The sequence below is a fragment of the Dermochelys coriacea genome, chromosome 8 (assembly GCF_009764565.3).
Source record: "Dermochelys coriacea isolate rDerCor1 chromosome 8, rDerCor1.pri.v4, whole genome shotgun sequence".
In the NCBI taxonomy this organism is placed as follows: Eukaryota; Metazoa; Chordata; order Testudines; family Dermochelyidae; genus Dermochelys; species Dermochelys coriacea.
This window is the reverse complement of record NC_050075.1, coordinates 89,630,620-89,652,990: the sequence shown is the minus strand read 5'-3', so window position 1 is coordinate 89,652,990 and position 22,371 is coordinate 89,630,620. Positions and strand designations below refer to the sequence as shown.

The 22,371-nt window shown below is 41.2% G+C and overlaps 1 protein-coding gene across 1 annotated transcript in view; it reads left to right on the top strand.

Moving 5' to 3' along the window:
- PDE4B (phosphodiesterase 4B) overlaps positions 1-22,371 on the top strand; it is a 300,133-nt gene that overhangs the window by 238,860 nt on the left and 38,902 nt on the right. Inside the window, exon 6 of the mRNA XM_038414110.2 lies at positions 20,550-20,662. Coding sequence (XP_038270038.1) covers positions 20,550-20,662 — 113 coding nt within the window. The remainder of the gene's footprint in view (positions 1-20,549; positions 20,663-22,371) is intronic.

Genomic DNA, 22,371 nt, shown 5'->3' with positions numbered 1-22,371 from the left:
GAAAATAGATAGATAAATAGATAGATAGATAAATAGAAAATAGAGAAAATAGAGTAGAAGAATCATACATATACAGAACACTAAAATATCTTTTTTGTTAGCCATAGCTCATAGATCTTCACGTTTCACCCGGATCATTCTTTGGCAGAAATCTCAGCTGGGCTAATGAGCTACTTCCAATCAGTTCCCTCTTACAATCCTTTCATGATTTGTTTTCTTAATTTTCATATTCAAAGACTTCAGGTAAATTAGACTAAGATGAAATGTTGGGTAGATTTTTCAAAAGCACTTAAAAGAATTAGGAGCGTAAGTCCCATTTTCAAAATGAGGTACTTTACTCTTAGGCACGTTTGAAAATGTGACCCATAATCTATGTAGTTAAGGTAGCTCAGGTAAATTGGACTGGTCTCCAAAAACACATTTGACACGTATACTTACTTCATTATGAAATGTCCTTCCATAAAATTCATTTTTTACTCTCAGAGTTCCTCCTAAAAGGGTCATTGACTTTATTGTCAGAGCAGTACTCTGGACTTCTATTAGAATGTAAATAGAGACATTTTCAGTAGTCTTTTTGTGATTAATGCAGGAATCCTTGTGGACAATGAAGAACTGAGCCTGATCAGTGAATGATAACATGCCGAATCATCTATTTGTTTTCTGAGAAAAAGTTAGATCTGAACAATCTTTCCTTTTCATTCAACAGGCCAAGATTAGACTCTGTTCTCTCTTGCTATTTCTGCTTCTCCCTATCCACTTCCTAAGATATTTCTAGTATGCAGGCAAATCTCACTCCCTGATTCCTCTATGATATGACTGCTAACTGACATCTGACAAAATGTTTTCTGCATTTTGTTACTTCCATATGGCACCATCCAAGTACTGTCACTTTCCCTTCTGATATGTTTTAGCCATAATATATTGTTTGCTGTGTTTGGCTGCAGGGTGGAAAGAAGCCATAGCAGTTAAAAATGAAGTGGTGCTTCCATTCTAAAACCCTTCTTTTCAGTATTTTATAACTTTCTTATACAGTTATCATTTGAGATTAAATGTTTCATACTTGGCCTTGGCCCAGAAATGACTTCCTCTGGGAAGTTTCATAAACATTCATTCAGCTGCCTGAGTTCTCAGAGCATGGATTAAAAAAAAAACCCAGAAGAAAAGGCTTTCAGGTAAGAAATTCTTTGGATCAGAAAGGAGAGGTTAGAGAGCACTTATTTTTTATTGTATACGTTAAAAATAGTACAAAACACTGGTGATTGCTATAAATTTATATATTAAAATACCCTGTTATATATGCAAGAGATAATGTGACTTTGCTTTGGGAAGGTCTGAACGTCTTCATTCTAGGATATTTAAAATCTCACTGTTTTATTACTTAGTTCTTTGTTTTTTGCAAGTGTGCATTTGTATGTGTGTCTGAAACACACACACACACACATTATAATAGCACATGTTTAATAATGAACATAATTAGATTAGTTTGCAAAGTTTTGCTTTGGACCCTGTGTTCTTGCTAGCTACTCCCTTCCAAAATGTATTCCAGATTTGTCTCAACTGAGAAGCGATTTTAATATAATTTATTTTATTTGGAAAAGTTAGAAATATGTTTTAACAATTTCAAAAATACCTAAGGCTAAAACCCATTTTCCTTGTGTAAAAATATTGCTTTTTTTTTTTGCATAACCTTTGATACTTGGTATGCAAATAGAGCTCCTTTTGGAGAATATGTGTGATCAAGTTAGCTGGAGCGTAATATCGTTCTAGATGAGTGAAAAGTCACTATGAAACATGGTCTGTGGCCATGTATTAAAACACCTAAGAAGCTTCTTTTCCTTTGGATATATTCTTGCCAGCTTCATAGGAATTGTAAGATGTTCTTCTCAGTGTGATGAGGGGGCAATATGTATGAGTGAGACTGTAAAAGTCTCATTGAAACATGCAGAAAAATTTTCCATGCCAAACAAAAACAAGGTCAGAGAGGGCACAGAGAGCTCCTCGTACTCCCTCCTACCTCACTTGCACAGGGGCAGCTATAATGTAGCTGCAAGTGTGAGGAGCGTAATGGATGGGAACATCTAATGCTACTGGCAGCATTAATGGGCTCAAATAAAATGTGATTGGGAGGGGAGAGGATGGGGTCACCTCCTTATGCCACAGGGTTGCTCAAGGCGGTTGCACTGGCTACACCCGTTCTATAGGTGCTTGTGTTTGGACCTCCTCCCCTTCCCTAGCACATCCTAGTTCATCCTTGTAAGAGGCATAATTGATCCATTGCATTAAACTAAAAAAATACATACAATTTTGGGCATGAAAATCCTATGGATCCTGTGATTATAGGGTGTCTCCACCATATTGTCATTAAAAATGTCAATTAAATGAATGGTTTTAAAACTGCCACTGCAGTGTAAACAGGTGAGTTGCTGCCCCGACTACACAGTTTCTTTCTTTGTCTGAACTGAAGAAAAGCAGCCAAATTATGATTTTTACTTTTTTTTTTAGTTTTTTTTTTGTTCTCCTCACCCCCAATTTGCCTGAATCAGTTGTTAACTGAGCTTCTCCCATAGTGCATTAACCCCAGTGGATGCAAACTTGAACATCTACCTGGAACTCTTAATACTAACATTATTAAATATGGATAGTCACTATATCTACTTGAAGTAGAAAAATGGAAATTAAATGTAAAGTGTATTAGATTGCTCTTTGTTTTTCAAGGCAAGAAAAAGCAAGATTATTGCAGCAGCATTGATTTGACCATGCCACTTTAATATTTTTACGGTTACTATTTAACAATACATATTAATATATTAATCAACTTACTTACTAAGATGTTCTGTGCAATATAGCCATGGGAACATGCTAACTTTTGCATTTACTGGCTATTTTAACTCTGTATTAACTTAGTGCTTTGCATTTTGTTATAGGTAGATAGTACAACTGAGTGGGCATGCACACACTATCCTTTGTCTGTGCTTGTGCATACATACATATAGAAGATAAAGTGTACACACCGCATATAACTGTGACCGCAGTGTCGCCAGCTTTCATGGTATTTGGTAGCTCTCTTAGAGCTCCAGCTTCTAGAGGCATGTGATTCTGTGAAAATATCAGTTATTTTTTAAAGTATGTTTCTAGCCCACGTGGTTGAGGATAAAAGCTTGAAAATGTGACCCATGTGTACCCTAAAGACTGAAAAGCAGAAGGTAAATAAAAAGAACCAAGCATATTCTTTTTATAAAAAAATCTTGTGAATTTTGGGATCTGACTCTGGAATGTTTGGAGTTGGCAACCCTGCGATCCATGCAAAACACGGGTTCATTCCATCTTTTTAATGAATCCTTACAGTCATGCTCAGGCCTCTTTTATTTTGCATTTTGTGAACGTTCAAAACAATCCATAGAGTAATTTTATTTTAAAAAAAATTTATTGGCTCAGTTAGAACTACTACATTCAAGGATATAGCAGTGCAGGGAGAGTCCATAAAACACAATCAGAGGCTCAAGTCATTAAATAAATTATTCACTGTGAAATATTCACTCAGCATTGTCTAGTATGAATATGTAATCATAGACACACTCTGTAAACACACACCCGTATCCACTGCGGAAGGCAGAGAGTAAATTATTGAAATTCCACATCAATCCCTGTTCTCTCGAGTTTTGGCATGTCATTTGGTGATAAACCTGTTTCAATGCATGTGCTACGCACTCACTAAGGCCTTGTCTACACTGACAAATTTCTGTGCATAAAGCAGATTTCTGTGCTGTAACTCCTGAGGTGTACACGCTGCCAAGCCACTTAGTGCGCAGAAACTGTGCAGTTGCAGCATTGTAAAAAAGACCCACCCCGACAAGAGGCGTAGAGCTTTCTGCGCCAGGGCTGCAGTGCCGCGGTGCCAGTGTAGACACCCTGGTCAATTACAGCGCTGCAGTTGGCCTCCAGGAGGTGTCCCACAATGCCTGTTCTTGCCTCTCTGGTCATCGGTTTGAATTCTACTGTCCTGCCCTCAGGTGACCAACCATGAGCTCCATGCCTTAAATTCCTTGGGAATTTAGAAAGTCCCCTTCCTGTTTGCTTGGTGACTCATGCAGTGGTCTCAGCACATCTTTCCAGGTGACCAGGCCTGGTCCACGCATCAGGCGATCCCCCTCTTGGAGCAATGCCGAGCTGCTGGATCTCATCAGCATTTGGGGAGAGGAGGCTGTCCAGTCCCAGCTGCGCTCCAGCCATAGGAATTATGATACCTACGGACAGATTTCATGATATATGATAGCAAGGAGCCATGACCACTGCAGTGCAGGGTCAAAGTGAAGGAGCTGTAGAATGCCCGCCACAAGACGCGAGAGGCAAACCACCGCTCTGGTGCTGCACCCACAAGCTGCCGGTTCTACAAAGAGCTCGGTGGCGACCCTACCTCCACTGCGTAGGTCACTGTGGATACTGTGGTGGCTTGCGTGCCCATCAAGAGTGGACTGAGCCAGGAGGAGGAAATCTTGGACAAGGATGTGGAGGGGAAGGGGGACCCAGAGGCAGAGGACTACTTGGAGGTCAGATATGCACGCAGCCAGGAGCTCTTCTCGATCCCGTAGGAGGCTAGCCAGTCACAGCTGTTGGAGCTTGGCGAAGTGCAAACAGGAGAAGAGGCTTTGATTTTGGGAATTGCTGTAGCGAGTTGTTGCGGGCAGGAGAGTTGGAGAAAGCAGGCTTGTGTCTGTATGATGCGCATACCACCACATGCCTAGTCTGAATGACGGAACAGGGTGTTGATTGACTCCCTCTCTTGAATCTGCCTCAGAGATCTCCATGAAACTCTCATGGAGAATACTGGGCAATCTGCTGCCGCAGGTTCTTTGACAGAGCTGCTTTGTTTCTTGCCCCATTAAGTGTAACTTTCCTGTGCCACTCTGTTGTCACGGGGAGACGGGGGACCATTGCTGCACACAGGTGAGTTGCATAAGGGCCAGGGTGGAAGCCGTAGTGTTGGAGAAGACTCTCCCTTGATTCCCTACTCACTCTCAGCAGCGAGATATCTTCCATAATTAACACAGCTTGTGGAAAATGTGAGGACGGTAATGATTATAAGCCCTCTCCCCATGAGCCACGTGCCCAGTGTGCAGTAGGTCCTGGAACACTGATTTTCCCCTGCCCCTGCGGTTATTCACCTTTTTGGGGGTCTTGTGGAACAATAGCTCATGTGTCCTTGCTTGGGATCAGCCAGTTAGTGACAGGTATGTGAATAGTGGCTGTGTTTTAAATCACTGAATCAGTGGTCTGTGTGTTGCAAACAATACTGCTTCTGTAAAATGTTGCATTTTGGCTTCACAGATATGACCTTGGGAGCCCAGGCTCCCTCTTTGTTATTGCCGGCTGAACGGCTGCGCAGAATTCGAAAGAGGCCATGAAGAACTAAAGAGGACTTTCTGCATGATGTCATGATGACTCCGCAGCCAAAAAACAAGAATTGAAGGAGTGGTGGGACAGCGAGAAGAGGGATCGAAAAGAGAACGTGGCTCACCAGAACAAAGCCATGGAGTGGCTCTTAAATATTATGGAGCACCAAGTGGACATGCTCCATGTACTACTAGCACTGCAAACCAAGTAGGTCTGTACCCACCCTCTCCTGCTGTCGCAAAACTGTTTCTGACGTGGCCCCCAAGACACGCCAACGTACTCTTATCAACCTTCTGGCTCCAGTCTGTACCCATTTCATTCCACTCTTGCTCTGGCTTGTCACAGTCCAGCCCTGCAGACTCTGAACTGGTTAGCGACTGATCGATAGCAGTCTGGAGTAGCCATCTTCCACAGTGCAATCGCCATGCACTTCTCCAATGGCAGGGCAGCTCTCTTTCTCATGTTCTTGTGCTACAGGGCTGGGAGGAGCTCATCACACAGTCCCATGAATGTGGCTTTCCTCATGCGAAAGTTCTGCAGCCATTGCTCATCATTCCAGACATGCATGACGATGTGATCCCACCACTCAGTGCTTGTTTCCTGAGCCCAAAAGCAGCGTTCCAGTGTGGTCAGCACCTCTGTGAATGCCACAAGCTATCTTGTGTTGTAGCTACTACAAGTGTTGAGATCAATATCGAACTGCTCTTGCCTTTGTATTTTAAGGAATAACTCCACGGCCACTTGTGAGAGGTTAGTGAGAGCGAGCAGCATATTGGTCAACAGTGCGGAATTCATTCCTGCAGACTGAAGTGCGCAGTACATAAACCGTTGAAAGATGGCGCCAAATGCAGACGGAAGCACAGGGATTGCTGGGATGTGAAGCAATGCATCACGGGACATTGGGACAGGACCCAGGATGCCCCATGACCCCCTCCGTCTTCCCACAACTCTTAGCGGCAGAAGAGGAAGAGATGCTCTGTGGGATAGCTTCCCAGAGTGCACCGCTGCAAGTGCCACAAGTGTGAACACGCTATTACGCAGGCAGCCGACAGTGAGAATACACAACAGCTGTTTCCCTTCAGCATTCTCTGAGTGGCGCTATAACTGCTGGCACTGTAACTCTGCCATTGTAGACATACTCTTAGGGCTTGTCTACACTACACAGCTTTTAGTGACAAGGCTCTGTCGGTATTTTGTCAGCATTTTTGCTGACAAAATACTTCCAGCCCCGCAAGCGGTGTTAGCTTTGTCAGCAGGAGAGCGCTTCTGCCAACAAAGCTGTGTTCACGTTGCCTCTTGCGTTGGCAAAACTTGTCTTTCATGGGGGGTGGGGGGGGCAGACGACTTTTTTAAGTACCCGTGAAAGAAAAAAGTTTTGTCAACAACGTTACAGTGTAGACAAGCCCTTAGAAAGACAAGTTAACTTTTTGAGAATGATGCTAGACATTGAGTGGTAATTCTTACTGAACAAAGTAATGGGTGTCTCTTTATTAAAGGAGGGTAAATAAACTGTGATTCAGTTTCCTTTGTTGAAAGTGAAAGAAGGGTGTTTCATATGCGGGTGTTTGAGTTTAATTTACTGTTAAACTAAACCCACCCTCATGTCAGGTAGCTTAAGCCACCCTTTTTCTTTCCAAATCACATGTCTAAGATGCACCCTGACTTGAATGTAAATACAGCTTAGCTGAATCATAGTGTTGTCAGCAAATGACATCTGGGTGGATCCAGGAGATGGATTAGGTTTTTGTAATTCAGATTCAACATGAAACCATTTTTTTCTGGGTGTGAGGGTGTGGGTGTGTATGTCCAAGCTATAGCTGCTAAGCATGGTTTAGCATGATTTTTAACTGTAGTGTAGCCAAGGAACAAATGTTAATTCCTAGTTGTGTTTAACCCTAGGGACATGCTGCACATTTAAAAAAAAATACTTAGCAAATGCAATGTAGTGCAGCTGAAGCTTAATTCATGATATTCAGTACTCCACTAAGGGTCTTCCAGTCACTAGTGTGAATTAGCACCCATTTGGCAGGGTGTATTGTTCATACTTTAAATACTTTGTTGCTACTATGTATGATATGTTAGATTCGGAGGGTCAGGTAAACTTCATGTTTGATGATGAAGCTGGAAGAGAGAAGTAAAATTTGCCTTCTTTCTGAGTCTACGTTGTATTTTTTAGAAGTTTGATGAAGTTCTGTACTAAAAGAATATTTTAATGGTTAGTTAGTGACTGACTCTGCACCCACGTCTCAGGTTTGAAATCAGACACTTGCATCTATCTGGGTGCTGGCATGTGGACAAAGTGCTCTGGGGAAAATACAGCTTGAGAGTAGCTCTCATTCTGGACAGTTTGTGTAATTAACTACCTTCCCATCTGGAACTTTGAAGAGTGATGGTGGGTTCTGGCATCTGCTCTGGAAGGTAGTTTCAGGTGAGTACATACAGGATAGTAGCCCCAGAATAAAAGCTGGAGGAACCTTAGCAGCATAAGATCATCTGAGTTTTGGACTAGGAAGAGCCTGTGGAATAGGGGATCTCCACCACAAAAACCAAGAATGTTTTAATATGGGTGCTGCTTTGTGTATGTCTTCAGATAATCACAGTATATGGAAATAGAAGAGACTTATGTCATTAATTGCCTGATGCAAAGTCCACTGAGGTTAAGACTCCTATTGACTTCAATGGGCTAGAGCCTAATTATTAAGTCATATTCTGGCCAATATAGGATTGTATCCTATATTATATTTACTTCTCTTTGTCCAGTCTAATTTTCTGTTACAAGTGTTGGAGTTTCTACCACTTTTTTAGGAGTTTGCTTAGCAAACAAATGGAGCTCACTTTCATGATTATTTTTTATCATGATCATAATTATTCAGGTTTTTTAGAAGCATAAAGGCAATTAGATCTATGGACAGGTATTAAAAAGATCAGGTTAGACATCAGACCTTCTTAGGAATTGCAGTGAACAAAATTTTGTTTTAAATTTAAAATAAATTAGTTTTTATGCCTGAATTGCTGTTGTACATATGCAGATTTGAACTATTTAACAAATAACATGCAGAAATACATATGTAGGAAGGACTGTCAAAAACTTTGAAGTGATTTATATGATAAATAGCTAAAATTTATTGCATCTAGGATGTAATTAATAATAACTACCCAGAAAATGTAATACGGGCACAGTATACAATTTACTATTCATTGGCAGAAAGGATATACTGCAAATGGCATTACAGATTGCAGTGTCCACATTATTAAATCTCCAAGTTGGAAAATTGTTCTCTCAGTGTTTCTAACACAAAACAACTTTGACATTTAAAAATAATTTTACATATTTTATTAAAATTGTGAATACTGGCCTCTTTGGATGGAGACAAATAACTGGGTACATGTTTGTAACCACAGTAATAGGTGCCTAAAATTAAGGTGTGAGACTACAATCCTGCAAAGGTGTCTGCTTTTCATTTTGCAGAATTAGCAGGCTTAATCCGGGATGTAGATGTCTAATAGCCCTATATTGAGTCTGCAAATACTTGTGCCCACAATTTCGCATCTTCAAAACTGGAGGTCATTCTCATAACAAGACACTTGATCAGAAAGTAACCATTAACAATATCAGACTCTGAAAGTCTATTTGGTTGGTACACTGAACATTTAGTTATTGGGGGCCAAGTTGGACTATTAATTTCCCATGATTGTGGTATTTTAATGTTGCTGGTAAGAAGAAAATGGAAGCCTTTGAGAGGTGCTGCTGGTGAAGACTCTTGTGTATCTCCAAGACAGAAAAGAAGATGAATGTTTATATTAGAAATGCTATTAGAGAGAAGCAGACCCTGCTGTAGGAAATAAACAGGAGTAAACTACTATACTTTGGTCACATCAGTCATAGAGATGGGAATAACTTCCAGGAAGTTACAGTGGAAGGAATGGTGGCAGGGGATGACCACTGAGTGCATGAATAGACTGTGTACGACAGATTATTGGGTGGTCAGTTGCTGAGTGCTCAAAGTCAGGGATGGAGCAAGAAGGCTTCTGAACATTTTGTTCTGATATCACAAATATTCAGACCGGAATAGATAGATTTTACTGACTTATGCTGTACTATGCAGAAGTGAGAGCAGCACCCTCTCTTCATGCCACTTTCGTGGCTTGCGTGAGCCCCAGTGAAGCAACTATTCTCCCCTTCCACTTTCAGCTAGAACCAGGGAGTCCAAGAAAATGCAAAGGAATGTATTAAAAATTTAACCAGATTAACTTCAATAACAACAACAAAATCTCTTTGAGTGAAGTTTTATATCTGAGTGACATCTCGGATCATATCTTAATTTGGACCTACCCCTGCTTCTGTTGAAGTCAATGGCATAGAATAGGAATTGGGACCCTTTCTGTGAACTGGTTTACTCGTCCATAGGGAAAACCACATCGGCAACAGACAGTTTTTATCCAAAAACTTTTTAAAATGTAAACAATTGAAAAGTCCAAGGCCACTTTCACAACCAGGTCTCATGCTGAGAAAATTGTGATGGGGCCAAGTCACTAGGCTAGATATGAAGTCATAGGCTGCAGGGCCAGTTGGGGGCCACCCGGGCCATGGCCTGACCACTTTTTGGTCAGGCCAAACCTGAGTGGTGCTGTCACCATATGTGCCAGGTCCCAAAGCCACTCACTCAAATTTGGCCTGGCTGCTCTGTCATGATGGAAGATGGGTGAGGCCAAACCTGAGCGGTGCTGCAACCCTGCTCACTCACAGAAATTTGGAGAATTTGGTAGGTATAAGGGGCTCATGGTCCCAGAGAGTCAGGCTGCAGCGGAGCGGGGGAAGCATCTGAGGGGGGAAGAGGAAGGAAAGGCTGGGAGGTCAAATCTAGCCCTTGGGTGATGGTAATCTTCTACAAATGAATTTTTAAGTTCCTTTATAGAACTCAGAGACACTGTACATTTTATTCTTACTATACATTTAGATGGAGGAGAACGAGCTGATGATTTTCAACAAAGAATGTAATTATTTCAAATTACATTTGTCAAAATGATTTTGTTGCTAATATTTTTGAAAAGTGGCTTCCACAGAAATGTCCTGGTTTAACCTGTGACCAACCCTGTGTACAGCCCCGGAAAGTAAAGGGTGCTTGCAGATATTAAATGAGCAAATGTAGTTGTTTAAACAAGTATGGTTTTTTTCATAGCCATAAACAAGGAGGGAGGCAACACTGCGTGAACAAACTGACATTAATGGAACATAGTGGAAATATCAGGACTGTGTTCCTGAAAATATGCTGAGTGTATTGGTACAAGATTTCAGCTTGTAGAATTAGAAGGAGAGTGGCATAAAGACTATTTTAAAGGTTTCTGGGGGGTATCCTTTGCCTGTGAACATTTTTTTATTAAGGTGCTCCCCACACATGGTTTGTTTCAAAGCCATCAAATTGCTTATCAGGCATAGTTTTATGAGCAAACGGCAGGGATTGCTACCAGTATTGAGAGAAGAGGTGAATTCTGGGAAATCATCCCCCCCCCAACCCTCCCTGAATTGTAACAAAGAGCTCCCAAGAACTCCTTCCAACACATCACCGAGTTTCAGTAAGAAGTGACATATCATCCACAGCCATGCTGTACCAAACTAAAAATAGGAAGAAAAACAGCAACACACCTTTTTATTCCATTAAAACACATTGGAGTGGGAGAATTTTTTAAAGGCCAAGTGAAAAAAATGAGACATTTTGCTTTTTTAAACAAATAGGGACTTGGTAGGTCTGCCATCTGATTGGACTGACAGCAAAGCCACTTTCGTAACGAAAACGTCACCATAAACGTTAGCACAGTGCTCGAGAAGGTGGAAAGTGTTACATAAATGCACAGTACTTTTAGAAATAGAATTACAAAGGATTCTTTTTAGATATTGGTATTAATTAGCTTTTAATATATTTGGAAAATGATTTAACGTACAGCACTGGAAAAAATTATGGAAACATCAGCTGGAGTGTGGAAATAATCTTACTGGCAAGAACTTGATTATGCAACATGATGATCCAAATATAAACTGTGAAATGTGATGCAGCTCAAGACACATGGTACAATATTCCACAAGATTATATCCAAAAATTGTACAACTGCCTCAATAAGTGAATTAGTATATTATACTGTACAGCAGGGGTGTCAAAATCATTTGGAGGAGAAGGCTGGATTGCAGGTTTAATCATGGTCTCTGAGGCACGATACAAAGACAGAGCTTCATACTCACCTCAATCAACAGCAGAGCTCCCACTGATGTTAGTGGGAGGTTTACAGAGAGAATAAGGGGAGAACACAGCCTTCATGTAGTAACTCAACATCTGTATTTAGATCCTCATTGTCACATTGAGGTCTTGGCTACACTTGCAAGTTAGAGTGCATTAAAGCAACCCCAGGCACCCTAGCTACCTGTCCACACTGGCAAGTCATGTAGAGCGCTCTAACTCCACAGCTAGAGTGCTCCTTGTACTCCACCTCAGCGAGAAGATTAACGCTTGCTGCGTCTTGGCTGAAACGCCCGGGCGTCTGTGTGAACGAGGTGTTGAATTACTGCGCTCTGATTAGCCTCCGGAAGCATCCCATAATCCCCTTAAGTCAAGTGGCCACTCTTGTCATTGTTTTTGAATCGCCGCAGCCATGCGGATATGCCCTTCAAAAGCTCCGTTTCTGACAGTCGGCTGCTTATCTGCTCAGAGACAAAGCAACCATTAGTGTGGAATGCTGTGTGACAGAGAGAGAGATGTGGGGGGGTCTGCTGCTGTCTGAACTTACAAGACAACATGCTGACATGCTCTCAGCCCTCCCAAAACCTACTCTCTCTCCCCCCACAAAACACAAGACACTCCCTGTCACACTCCACCCCACCCCATCCCATTTGAAAAGCAATTTGCAGTCACTTGCTTGCTGGAATAGCTGCCCACAATGCACTACTCCCAATGCCACTGCAAGTGCCGCAAATGGCCACACCAGTGCGCTTGAAGCTGTCAGTGTGGACAGATTGCAGCGCTTTCCCTACTGCACTCTCCAAAGACTGGTTTAACTCAAAGCGCTCTACATCTGCAAGTGTAGCCAAGCCCTGAGTATCACTCAATGAGAACATCTGTTCCCCCTTATCTCACTGCTGTTTCAGCCTTTTGTTTCTCCTCCTTCCCCCTCTTCCTCTCTCTGTTGCCCCCCTTTCTTGTCTTGTGTGTCTCCTCTGTTCCTCCCTCTATATGTTTATCCCTGCAGCAATTCCCAGTTCCCAATCCTCAATGGTTTCACTCCTATCCCCTTTCCTATTTTATTGCTAAAATGATCATCAGCAGAATAGTTAATGTTGTCATGTTATAAATCACTGAACCTTTAGAGTTGACACTCAAATGAGATGAATAGGGGACAGGTAGGAGATATAGAAGTCATTCTTTCAGGTTGTCTGCAGACTCAGGCAGAAGTCATAACATCAGTTTACACTTGATTTACATTTGGAAGATTGTATCTGCAGCCCTGAGGTATCAAAACTTACTTTTTATTTTTAAATGAAAACTTAGATTCTGCACAAGCGGCATACAACATACAGGGCACATAAATGTATTTATGTATTTGTGTGCCCCATATTCAGATCCAGGCCATGGGTCATATGTTTGACACCCCTGCTAAATAGCCAAGTTCCCCCTTTAATTCCCCATACAAAATTATATTGGCCCTTCTTTTTGTATGTATTCTCAATTCACATTAAATATTTATCTGGTATGTGAACCTGTTGTGTCCTTGCTCTCCACTCAACATTAAGAATATGGAGAAACCACATTGGTACAGTTGGATTCCTAATAACTAAATAATAACTTTATTAACTATATGCAAATATAGAAGACCTAGCTACTTATATCTGTTTTGGCAGAGTTCTGATGTCTTCTGCAACAGGCCTGCTAGAAGGCTCCCAAACCATTTAAAAGGATATTACCCAATTCCTACACACGGCAGATAGATTCTGACAAATGTCATTTTGTCTGAAGAGTACAATTTAGTGTGTGAGATGAAGATGCTTTATAGTTTGTTTTCAGTACAATGTGTTTAAAACATTAGATTAGCAGAGTGCATCTGATTTGAAGAAGTCAACCATTTGGGATGGTTCTTTGAGATTGTCCAGAAGTATACTTCCTAAAAGTAGAGGTGGCGGAACACACAAAACAAGGTTCAGATAAAACAATTATTTTAATCTGTCGCTAACTCTTATTTATTATTTAGCTCCAACAATATACCTAGAACAGAGAGGAAGATATGGTCCCTGCACCAAGTCTCAAAAGAGATTGATAATATAGTCCAGACATCAGATGAAAAGAGGGAAAAAATGAAAATGTCGAATATTCCTTTAAAAATAAATTTAATCTAATCTGGAACTATAAATGCTACTGTCCATTAATCGTATTGTGTGGATATTGTATAGTGCCCCTCCAGAGCAGAATTAAGGTTTCGGTGCCCTGCTTGTGCATTACCATACTTTAATATATTTTCATTGCCTTTCCATTTAACCTTAACTCTGAATTTCCTGAGTTTTTTATACTTTTTTTTTTAATAATAGCAGAATCCCTGTAATGTTTTACCCTTAAATTACTGATCCTTACTCAACATGAACTCCAGTGTAACAAAACTTTTATCTTGGAATTCTGTTGGTTATATGAAAAATATCATACAGAACAAGAAACAACAAACTCATGAGAATGTCACCACAGGATATTTGTAACAATTTAAATATGTGTAATTTTATTATTAATTATTATTATTATTATTTATTATTATTAACTTTTAGCTTCAGTTTCTGGAGTAATGCAGAGTGGTGAGAGCTACACTCAGGTGGCTTCCTGGGCACCTTCCCTGATGGCTGCTTGGATGAATTCTTAATGGGGAACACTAGGAGGCACTGGCCATTTTAAAAGAGGGCATTGTAACTGAGAGGATAGTTGCCTCAGTCCCATTGAGCACAATAGATGATAGCAACCTTTTTCAAAAAAGACAGAAGGGGTTTTAATTCTCTGTAGATCATGAGCCATTGGCCTCTGCTATAGAAGACAATTTCACTTATGAAGACTAATAGCAAAAAATCATCATTAATCCTTAAAAAAAATCTTTCAAGTGTAGCTAATACATAAGATTTCAGCAAGTTATAACTATATGGGAAGTTAGAAGAGTCCATAGTCTTAAGATCATTTGGGACAAAAAATGGTGCAATACGAGGTGCTAAATTTCTTAAAGGATCCATTTTTCAATTAATTTTAACTCTTTAAACTCTTTACATTCTCAGAAATCCACTCTGTGCTCAGAGCGAGTGCTATAGGATGTATTGTTGTCTTCATACCTAACAAAGTTGTTGAATCTCTGCTCTAAAATGCAAACTCTTAACTATGCAACCACAACTAGTGCTTCCCTAATACATTTGGCAGTGATCTGAATAAAACAGTGAACAGTGAAGTGGCAGACTTGCAGATAACGCAAGGTTATTTAGATTAGTCCAGACTAGAGGTCCCTGAGGAACTTAAGAAACACCTGGCAAAGTTAACCGGTAATGTAACACAATATCAGCCCAAATTCCTTGTAATAAATTCATCTTGTTAGGTAGCACTCTCTGAGGCAAAAGACCTGGACGTAATAATGGGCAGAGCAACGGAATTATCTTCACAATCTGCAGCTGTTTCAAAAAAGCAAATAATATTAGGCTGTATGAAGAAAGAGAATAAGATAAGAGCACTATTTTCTGTGCTTTAGAAAACTAAGCACACTTTCTGCTGGATTGGGTACTAAATAGTCTGTAAAAAAATAAGATGAATGTTTTTACATACTATGGTACTTAATTAAACCTCTCTATTTATTTATTGACAAATATTGTATGTTTGTCTATCTAAATGGCTAGTGTTTTAGTCAGACTTAAAAAAAATTGGCAACTTTAACATATCATTTAGGAATTCAGGTCCTGCTGTATTTATTGCCCCTTAAATGTTTTCCTTACAAGTGTCATTAGTAATGATATAATAGTCATATTTTTAATTTGCATAGCACCCTTCAGCCTGAAGGATCCCAGAATGCTTCACAAATTATATACATTCAGCACAGCTGAAATGCAGCCACCTTGAGGGTGGAGGACAGCAGCCAATCAATCAGCATATAGCACCCTGCACACAACAGAAGAATAATTTTGCACAACAATGCTATTATGAACAGAGCATGTGATCATCCATGTTCATATAGAGTGGACAGAGTTTCAATTTTCTGGCTCATGCAACTACATGAAACTCGATTTACCTTAAAATGTGATGGACGTGGGTGGATCCTTTTGTGGTCCCGAGAAGAATGGGTACTGCAGTCCTGAAGTTTAGAATTCTGTTCTGTTCTGTATAGGTTCTTACACTGCCCTGGGGTTCTTACACAACTTTCTTGGGGATGAAATCTTAAAAGGAAAATAGAAATTAAATTACAGTGGCAGATAGAAGTAGACTGGATCCAAACACCTATGCACTTTGGCAAGTCTGGATCTGAACTTGAAGACTTCCTATATTTAAATGGGCCAAGCCAAAACTCTGTGTAACAACCTCTCTCCCCATGACACAGTAGAAATAGAACCTAGCACTGTGTCGACCACACTTAGCTAAGTCATTGCAACCAGATCCCAATACACCCACATTCTGAAGTTTGACTTAAATTGAGCTATATGAGCTAAGTCTAGGAACATTTGAAGGCTGCTGGAACAATGATAGGACATGTAAAACAAAAGCAGATTCACGTTTTGTTTTAATTATTACGTAAGAATATTCAACTTTCCAAACTTCATTTTTTAAATTTTTTTTATTTAATTATTCTTAGAAAGGTATAAGATATTCTAAGTAGGTGGGATATAGAAGCATTCTAACTCTATATATTTGAGTAGGCCATGATTCTACCTCCTGCTCAGAAAGCTGAAGTTAGGCTGTAAATTATAGTGATATTTATAGATAATTGCCCTTAGTAATAATGAATTCCTATTAAGCGTATCTGACTGGGCTTTTTGTGCATCTGCTCCTAAAATCACTTTGTTCTCCTTGTTGAGTTTATTAATAAATAGAAACTTGTTCACTTAGAGGACTGACTGGCTAAGCAGCAGTTCTGCAGAATAGGACCTAGGGGTTACAGTGGACAAGAAGCTGGATATGAGTCAACAGTGTGCCCTGTTACCAAGAAGGCTAACGGCATTTTGGGCTGTATAAGTAGGAGCATTGCTACAAGGGACGTGATTATTCCCCTCTATTCGGCATTGATGAGGCCTCGTCTCGAGTACTGTGTCCAGTTTTGGTCCCCACACTACAAGAAGGATGTGGAAAAACTGGAAAGAGTCCAGCGGAGGGCAACAAAAATTATTAGGGTGCTGGAGCACATGACTCATGAGGAGAGGCTGAGGGAACTGGGCTTGTTTAGTCTGCAGAAGTGAAGAGTGAGGGGAGATTTGATAGCAGCCTTCAACTACCTGAAGGGGGGTTCCAAAGAGGATGGAGCTTGGCTGTTCTCAGTAGTGGCAGATGACAGACCAAGGAGCAATGGTCTCAAGTTGCAGTGCGGGAGGTTTAGGCTGGATATTAGGAAAAACTATTTCACTAGGAGGGTGGTGAAGCACTGGAATGGGTTACCTAGGGGGTTGGTGGAATCTCCATCCTTGGAGGTTTTTAAGGTCCGGCTTCACAAAACCCTGGCTGGAATGATTTAGTTGGTGTTGGTCCAGCAGGGGGTTGGACTAGATGACCTCCTGAGGTCCCTTCCAACCCCAATCTTCTATGAGTCTAGAGGGAATTTGAGACAATTTTTTTTTCATTTAGAGGAAACCTGAAACCTTTCACTAAAATTGTTTTACTTATCTACTCATTGATAGGAAGTCTACAGGTTGGGGAGGAAAGTTCACTGAAGTTCTACTCTTGTATGTTGTAGCTAGTTCCAAGTACTTTTTTGACTTAAATGTCACAGAAGTGTGCAAGAGGAGGTTACTCCCAGTAGATTTGTAGCTCTGTAAGTATAAAAAAGAAATTGAGTATTAGCTCTTCTTTACACCAAACTGTATTTTATTTTATTGGAATGTAGGACTAGAAGGGACTGTGTCACAGAATCGTTGCTTTAAAGTATTTCTTGCTCAGTGAGAAATTATTCTTCTGTAGTGTTTTTCTTCTATTGAGCTTTGAGTGGTTGAACATATATAGCATATGCATTTATTAATATATTTCAAATAGACAGTGGACATGGTTGATAAGGAAGTGGATTTACCCATGTGGAGTGGTAGGCAGATATGTATGTACAAAAGAGACTTTGGAATTCTATGGGACTACTTGCTAATAAGAGGGCAGCAAATTAAGTCAGTGAGCAAGATTCTGATTTCTTGGCCAGTACTATTGGTCTGTGCAGTAGCTTCCCTATGCAGCCTCATGGTCATATCACCCGTTTCCATCCCACTCTCCATTCCTTCCTGTTTTTTCACACTCATTTACTGCGTGACTCTTCAAATTAGATTGTAATCTCTTCCGGGCAGGGGACCATCTGTTACTATGTGTGCCAGACCCAGCACAACAGGGGTGCTGGGCACCACCACAGTACAAATATTTATTTAACTACCACCACAGCACAAATAATAATAATTTAAAAAGTAACAATAATTTGTACGGGTGTAAATCTGGAGTAACTGCACTGACTTCACTGGTGTAACTGAGATCGCGTTGAACTATTGTATAGCTAATTCAAAGACCTGTGGAATTCTTCTGTTCACTTCAGTGTGCTCTGAATCAGGCCCTATGTGCAGTATCTGTAGAACCAGAAGCTAGTGGAAACTTATGTCACACCCCAGCAGTGAGTGAGCTATCTGGTGTGGCAGGTGCAATGATGCAAACTGGAAGGGGCATAAAGCCAGTTGGTACACTCCATAAACATGGTGGCCCAGAAAGAAATGGAGCCAGGGCAGCTGAGCAATGCATTGATTCAGTGCAACTGCTAGGGAGCCACCACTGGTGAGAACCCTATGGAATCCCTGCCAAAATATAAAGTTGCCCTCCCAAGGGAGAGTGACACTACTGCTCCTCCCTCTAGACCAGTTCTCCTTTCAGCACATCCACAGCGTCCAGCACAAAATGGTAAAAGTTGCACTCACAGGGCTGAATAGGGCCTATAGCAGGGGTGGGCAAACTTTTTGTTCCAAGGCCCACATCTGGGAATAGAAATTGTATGGCGGGCCATGAATGCTCACAAAATGTGGGTTGGGTGTGGGAGGGGTTGAGGGCTCTGGTGTGGGCTCTGAGAAATGAGGAGTTCAAGGTGTGGGAGGGAGCTCCGGGCTGGGGCGAGGGGGTGGGGTAAAAGGGGAAGGCTCCAGCTGGGGGTGCAGGCTCTGAAGCGGGGCTGGATTCTGAGGAGTTAGGAGGGTGCTCTGGGTGGGGACCAAGGGGTTTGGAGGGTGGGAGGGGGGATCAGGGCTGGGGCAGGGGGTTGGGATGCGGGAAGGGGTGCAGGCTCCAGCTGGGGGTGCGGGCTCTGGGGTGGGGCTAAGGATGAAGTGTTTGGGGTGCAGGACGATGCTGAAAGCTGGGATCGAGGGGTTCGGAGGGCTGGGGCACGGGGTTGGGTCATGGGGAGAGACTCAGGGGTGCAGGCTCCAGCAGCACTTACCTCAAGCAGCTCCGGAAGCAGCGGCATGGCCTCCCTCAAGCTCCTATGCATAGGGGAAGCCAGGGGGCTCCGCTCTTCACGTTCCCAGCCAACTGGAGCTGTGGGGGTGGTGCTTGGGGAGGGGGCAGCGTGCAGAGCGGACGCCCTGGCTGTCCCTTCACATAGGAGCTGGAGCAGAGCCATGCCGCTGCTTCCGGGAGCCGTGTGGAGCGGCCACCGACCCTGCTCCCCAGCTAGAGCACCGAGCGGGGCAAGCCCCAGACCCGGCTCCCCAGCGGGAGCTCAAGGGCTGGATTAAACTGGTTGGTGGGCCGTAGTTGCCCACCCCTGGCCTATAGTGTCTGTATAGTTTTCTAAGTCAGTAGAAGTCTAGAGTTCTATTAACTCTATTAGGATTGCAGTTTGCTTTAACCTGTATCATTTAAAATCCTAACTCCTTGAACTGAGGAAGATAGTATTGGTGTGGGTCCTTTCTGTCAGTAGGTATGGTAGGTAGTTATATTTAAAGGGTTTGAAGTTATTTTTATGAGCCATGGTGAAGTCTGTAAACCTTTATTTTTATCTTGAGAGTTGCTTAGCAATTCTTCCAGGAGATTTATGCTTTTCTAGTTGAAACACTTACAAATTGAGAGGAACACAATGTTAGCAAAAGCGGAGACAGCTCATTTCTGGTTTCATTTGAGAATCCAGTTCATAATTTCCCTATGATCTTGGCTGAGACAAAGGGAAGTTTTAACTTTGTTTAGTAAAAGAAGAGAAGCATCGTTCCCTTTAACCAATAAAGTCAGTCACTCATCCAGTACTCCCATAAAGTTTCTGTCTGATTGTATCCTTATCTGAGGGCTCTCATGTAGCACCCAACTAAAAAAGCTGTACTCCTAACCTTGTTTGGGGCAGTGCTACTTTGCGGAAAAGTTACTCAAAGATCACACACGTATACCCTCAGTGCTTGCATTGCCTAAATAAAGATTTACTGCCAATGATTGGTTTCTTTTTCATTTTCCTTGAAAAGTGTGCAGCTTGTTTCTTCTGAGAAAAAGTAACTGAAGCAAATCACTTGCTTACATCTCACTTAATGACATTTTAAATTTTTTATGAAATGTCATCACGTTAGACAAGAAACGCTGTGATGAGTAATGCTTAGGAGGAGGGGAGAAAAAACTTGCTTACAAGGAACTGCTTTTATTACCGTGCAGTCTTAATCCACATACATGCAGATGAGTCTGTCAGAGAGCATTCCTCCCACACCCCCTTTTTAGAGGAAGTTTGTTGATATATTACCGACATCTCATCTTCAAAGCCAAAAAAAAAAAAGAGACAGCCATTCACAGGAAGGACGTATGTTGATTTGTTCTCCTCCTGGAGCGTGGAGCAGAAGTACCCAGACCGCATGATGAAGGAGCATTGTACCACCTACAGTAGTGCTGCGTCCAGCTGTGTCAGTGACTCCACCATGGAAAGTCTGCAGCCACTCAAGCCTAACTACATGTCTGTGTGTTTATTTGCAGAAGAATCTTATCAAAAATTAGCAATGGAAACTCTGGAAGAATTAGACTGGTGTTTAGATCAACTTGAAACCATTCAGACCTACCGATCAGTCAGTGAGATGGCATCTAACAAGGTAAGCGATGGGATAACTTCTTCCTAAAATGTCAAAGGCTGAAAATAACAAGAATAAATGCTGTAATGTAAGATGAAAAAGTGTTGCTGTATGTGATTGTGTCCACCAGCAGACAAGCATGCACAGTGCAATATCTAACAAAGTTCATTTAAACACTGTTGGTACTTTTCCCTAATACTTTATGTTAAGGATGTGAACTTTAAATGCTTTGAACTATCTGTATCCTTATGCTATTGCAAGAATTAAACAGTGCAAATGGTAAACGATAGCATAAATTCTCAAGCAGAATATATTTACACTGTGAAGTTAATCACTTATTTGGTGATATGTTCCAATGGACCTTAGGTACATTTTTATACAGGTAGAAGTAGAGAGTATGGTAAATACAAATGTTATTTACAAAGTAATTTATAAGTTGGAGAAAATTTGTCATAGAAAAGCAGAACCAGGAAAACATTTTGCATTCTGTAGATTCAGAATTATAATATGTTACAATGTAGTAAAACCACATCATTTCAATGATATTTATCTATCAGAAAATTTACAAGGTGTCAATTACAGCTGTTCTCCCTGGAAAAAATACTACCACAGGCACCCACTGAAAAGTGTGTAACTGTAACAAATGATCAGGTTGGGGAAATTAACGTGGCTTTTCAATAATAATGGCAAACTCTAAACATTATGGGATAATGTTTTACTGCAACTGTCCCTTTCTCGAAGCATTTGGTTTGTGTTTTTAATATTATGGTATGAGTTGACAGCATTTTATATTCAGTACATGATTAGGGTGCAGTACCATAACACTGGGACATATGTAAGAGTGTTTTCATTAAAGGGCTGTTTTGGGGTGGGGGGAAAGAGAAGGGGGAAGAGATGCAGGAGAATTTGAGTTTTCATACAAGGAGTAAAAATATGCTAAAATCATTTGAAAAGAAAAATCCCAAACTAAACTTTATGCAGAATGTAGGGGGGGGGGGAAGGTTCAGAAGAAAAATACAGCAGAATCCCTGAATACCCCTCAAAATAATCCTTTAAAACCACCACTCCCTCCAACCCTGAGCTTCTGCTTCCAGCCTCCAACCTTCCCAGCCAGAGAGAACTACTCTGTGAGCAAATGAGATTCTATTAAGAACCCATCAAAGTCAGTCCTTAATTGGCCAGAGGGTTTATTGTTGATTGACACAAAGCACTCCCTGGGGCTATAGGCACCACCTCTGCAATGCTCCTAGCCATTGCCCAAATGAGCACTTGACTGGCATCTGAGCAGATCTCCTGCTGAGGGCAGTGCAAAATGCTTTTGCACCTAGCAGCACAGTCTAAGTGCACAAGATCTCAAAGTCACAAGTATTGCTGCTCCAGATTCAATATTTATGCTCATGCTTTTTTGCAATATTTACATCCAACAACCTGATGAAGCAAATCCATGTGGTTTCTGAAATGCGTGTGCTCTGTCTCTTACAAAGTTATTAGACATTGTGTGTTACCTTCATACCTTTGCATTAGCTCTCATGATTAGACTCAGTTTTACATTTGTGCCACACAAATCCAGGGTTATTCTTCTTTTCCTAACTGGAAATAAATTACGCCAGAAATGCTGAATCATAAACTGAGGTTCTATGGAATATGTTAAAGAAATTAATCACAGATCATTTCAAACTTCCTTCTGCTCCACTAGTTCTTACTACAGCATGCTGGGGCATAGAAAGTAA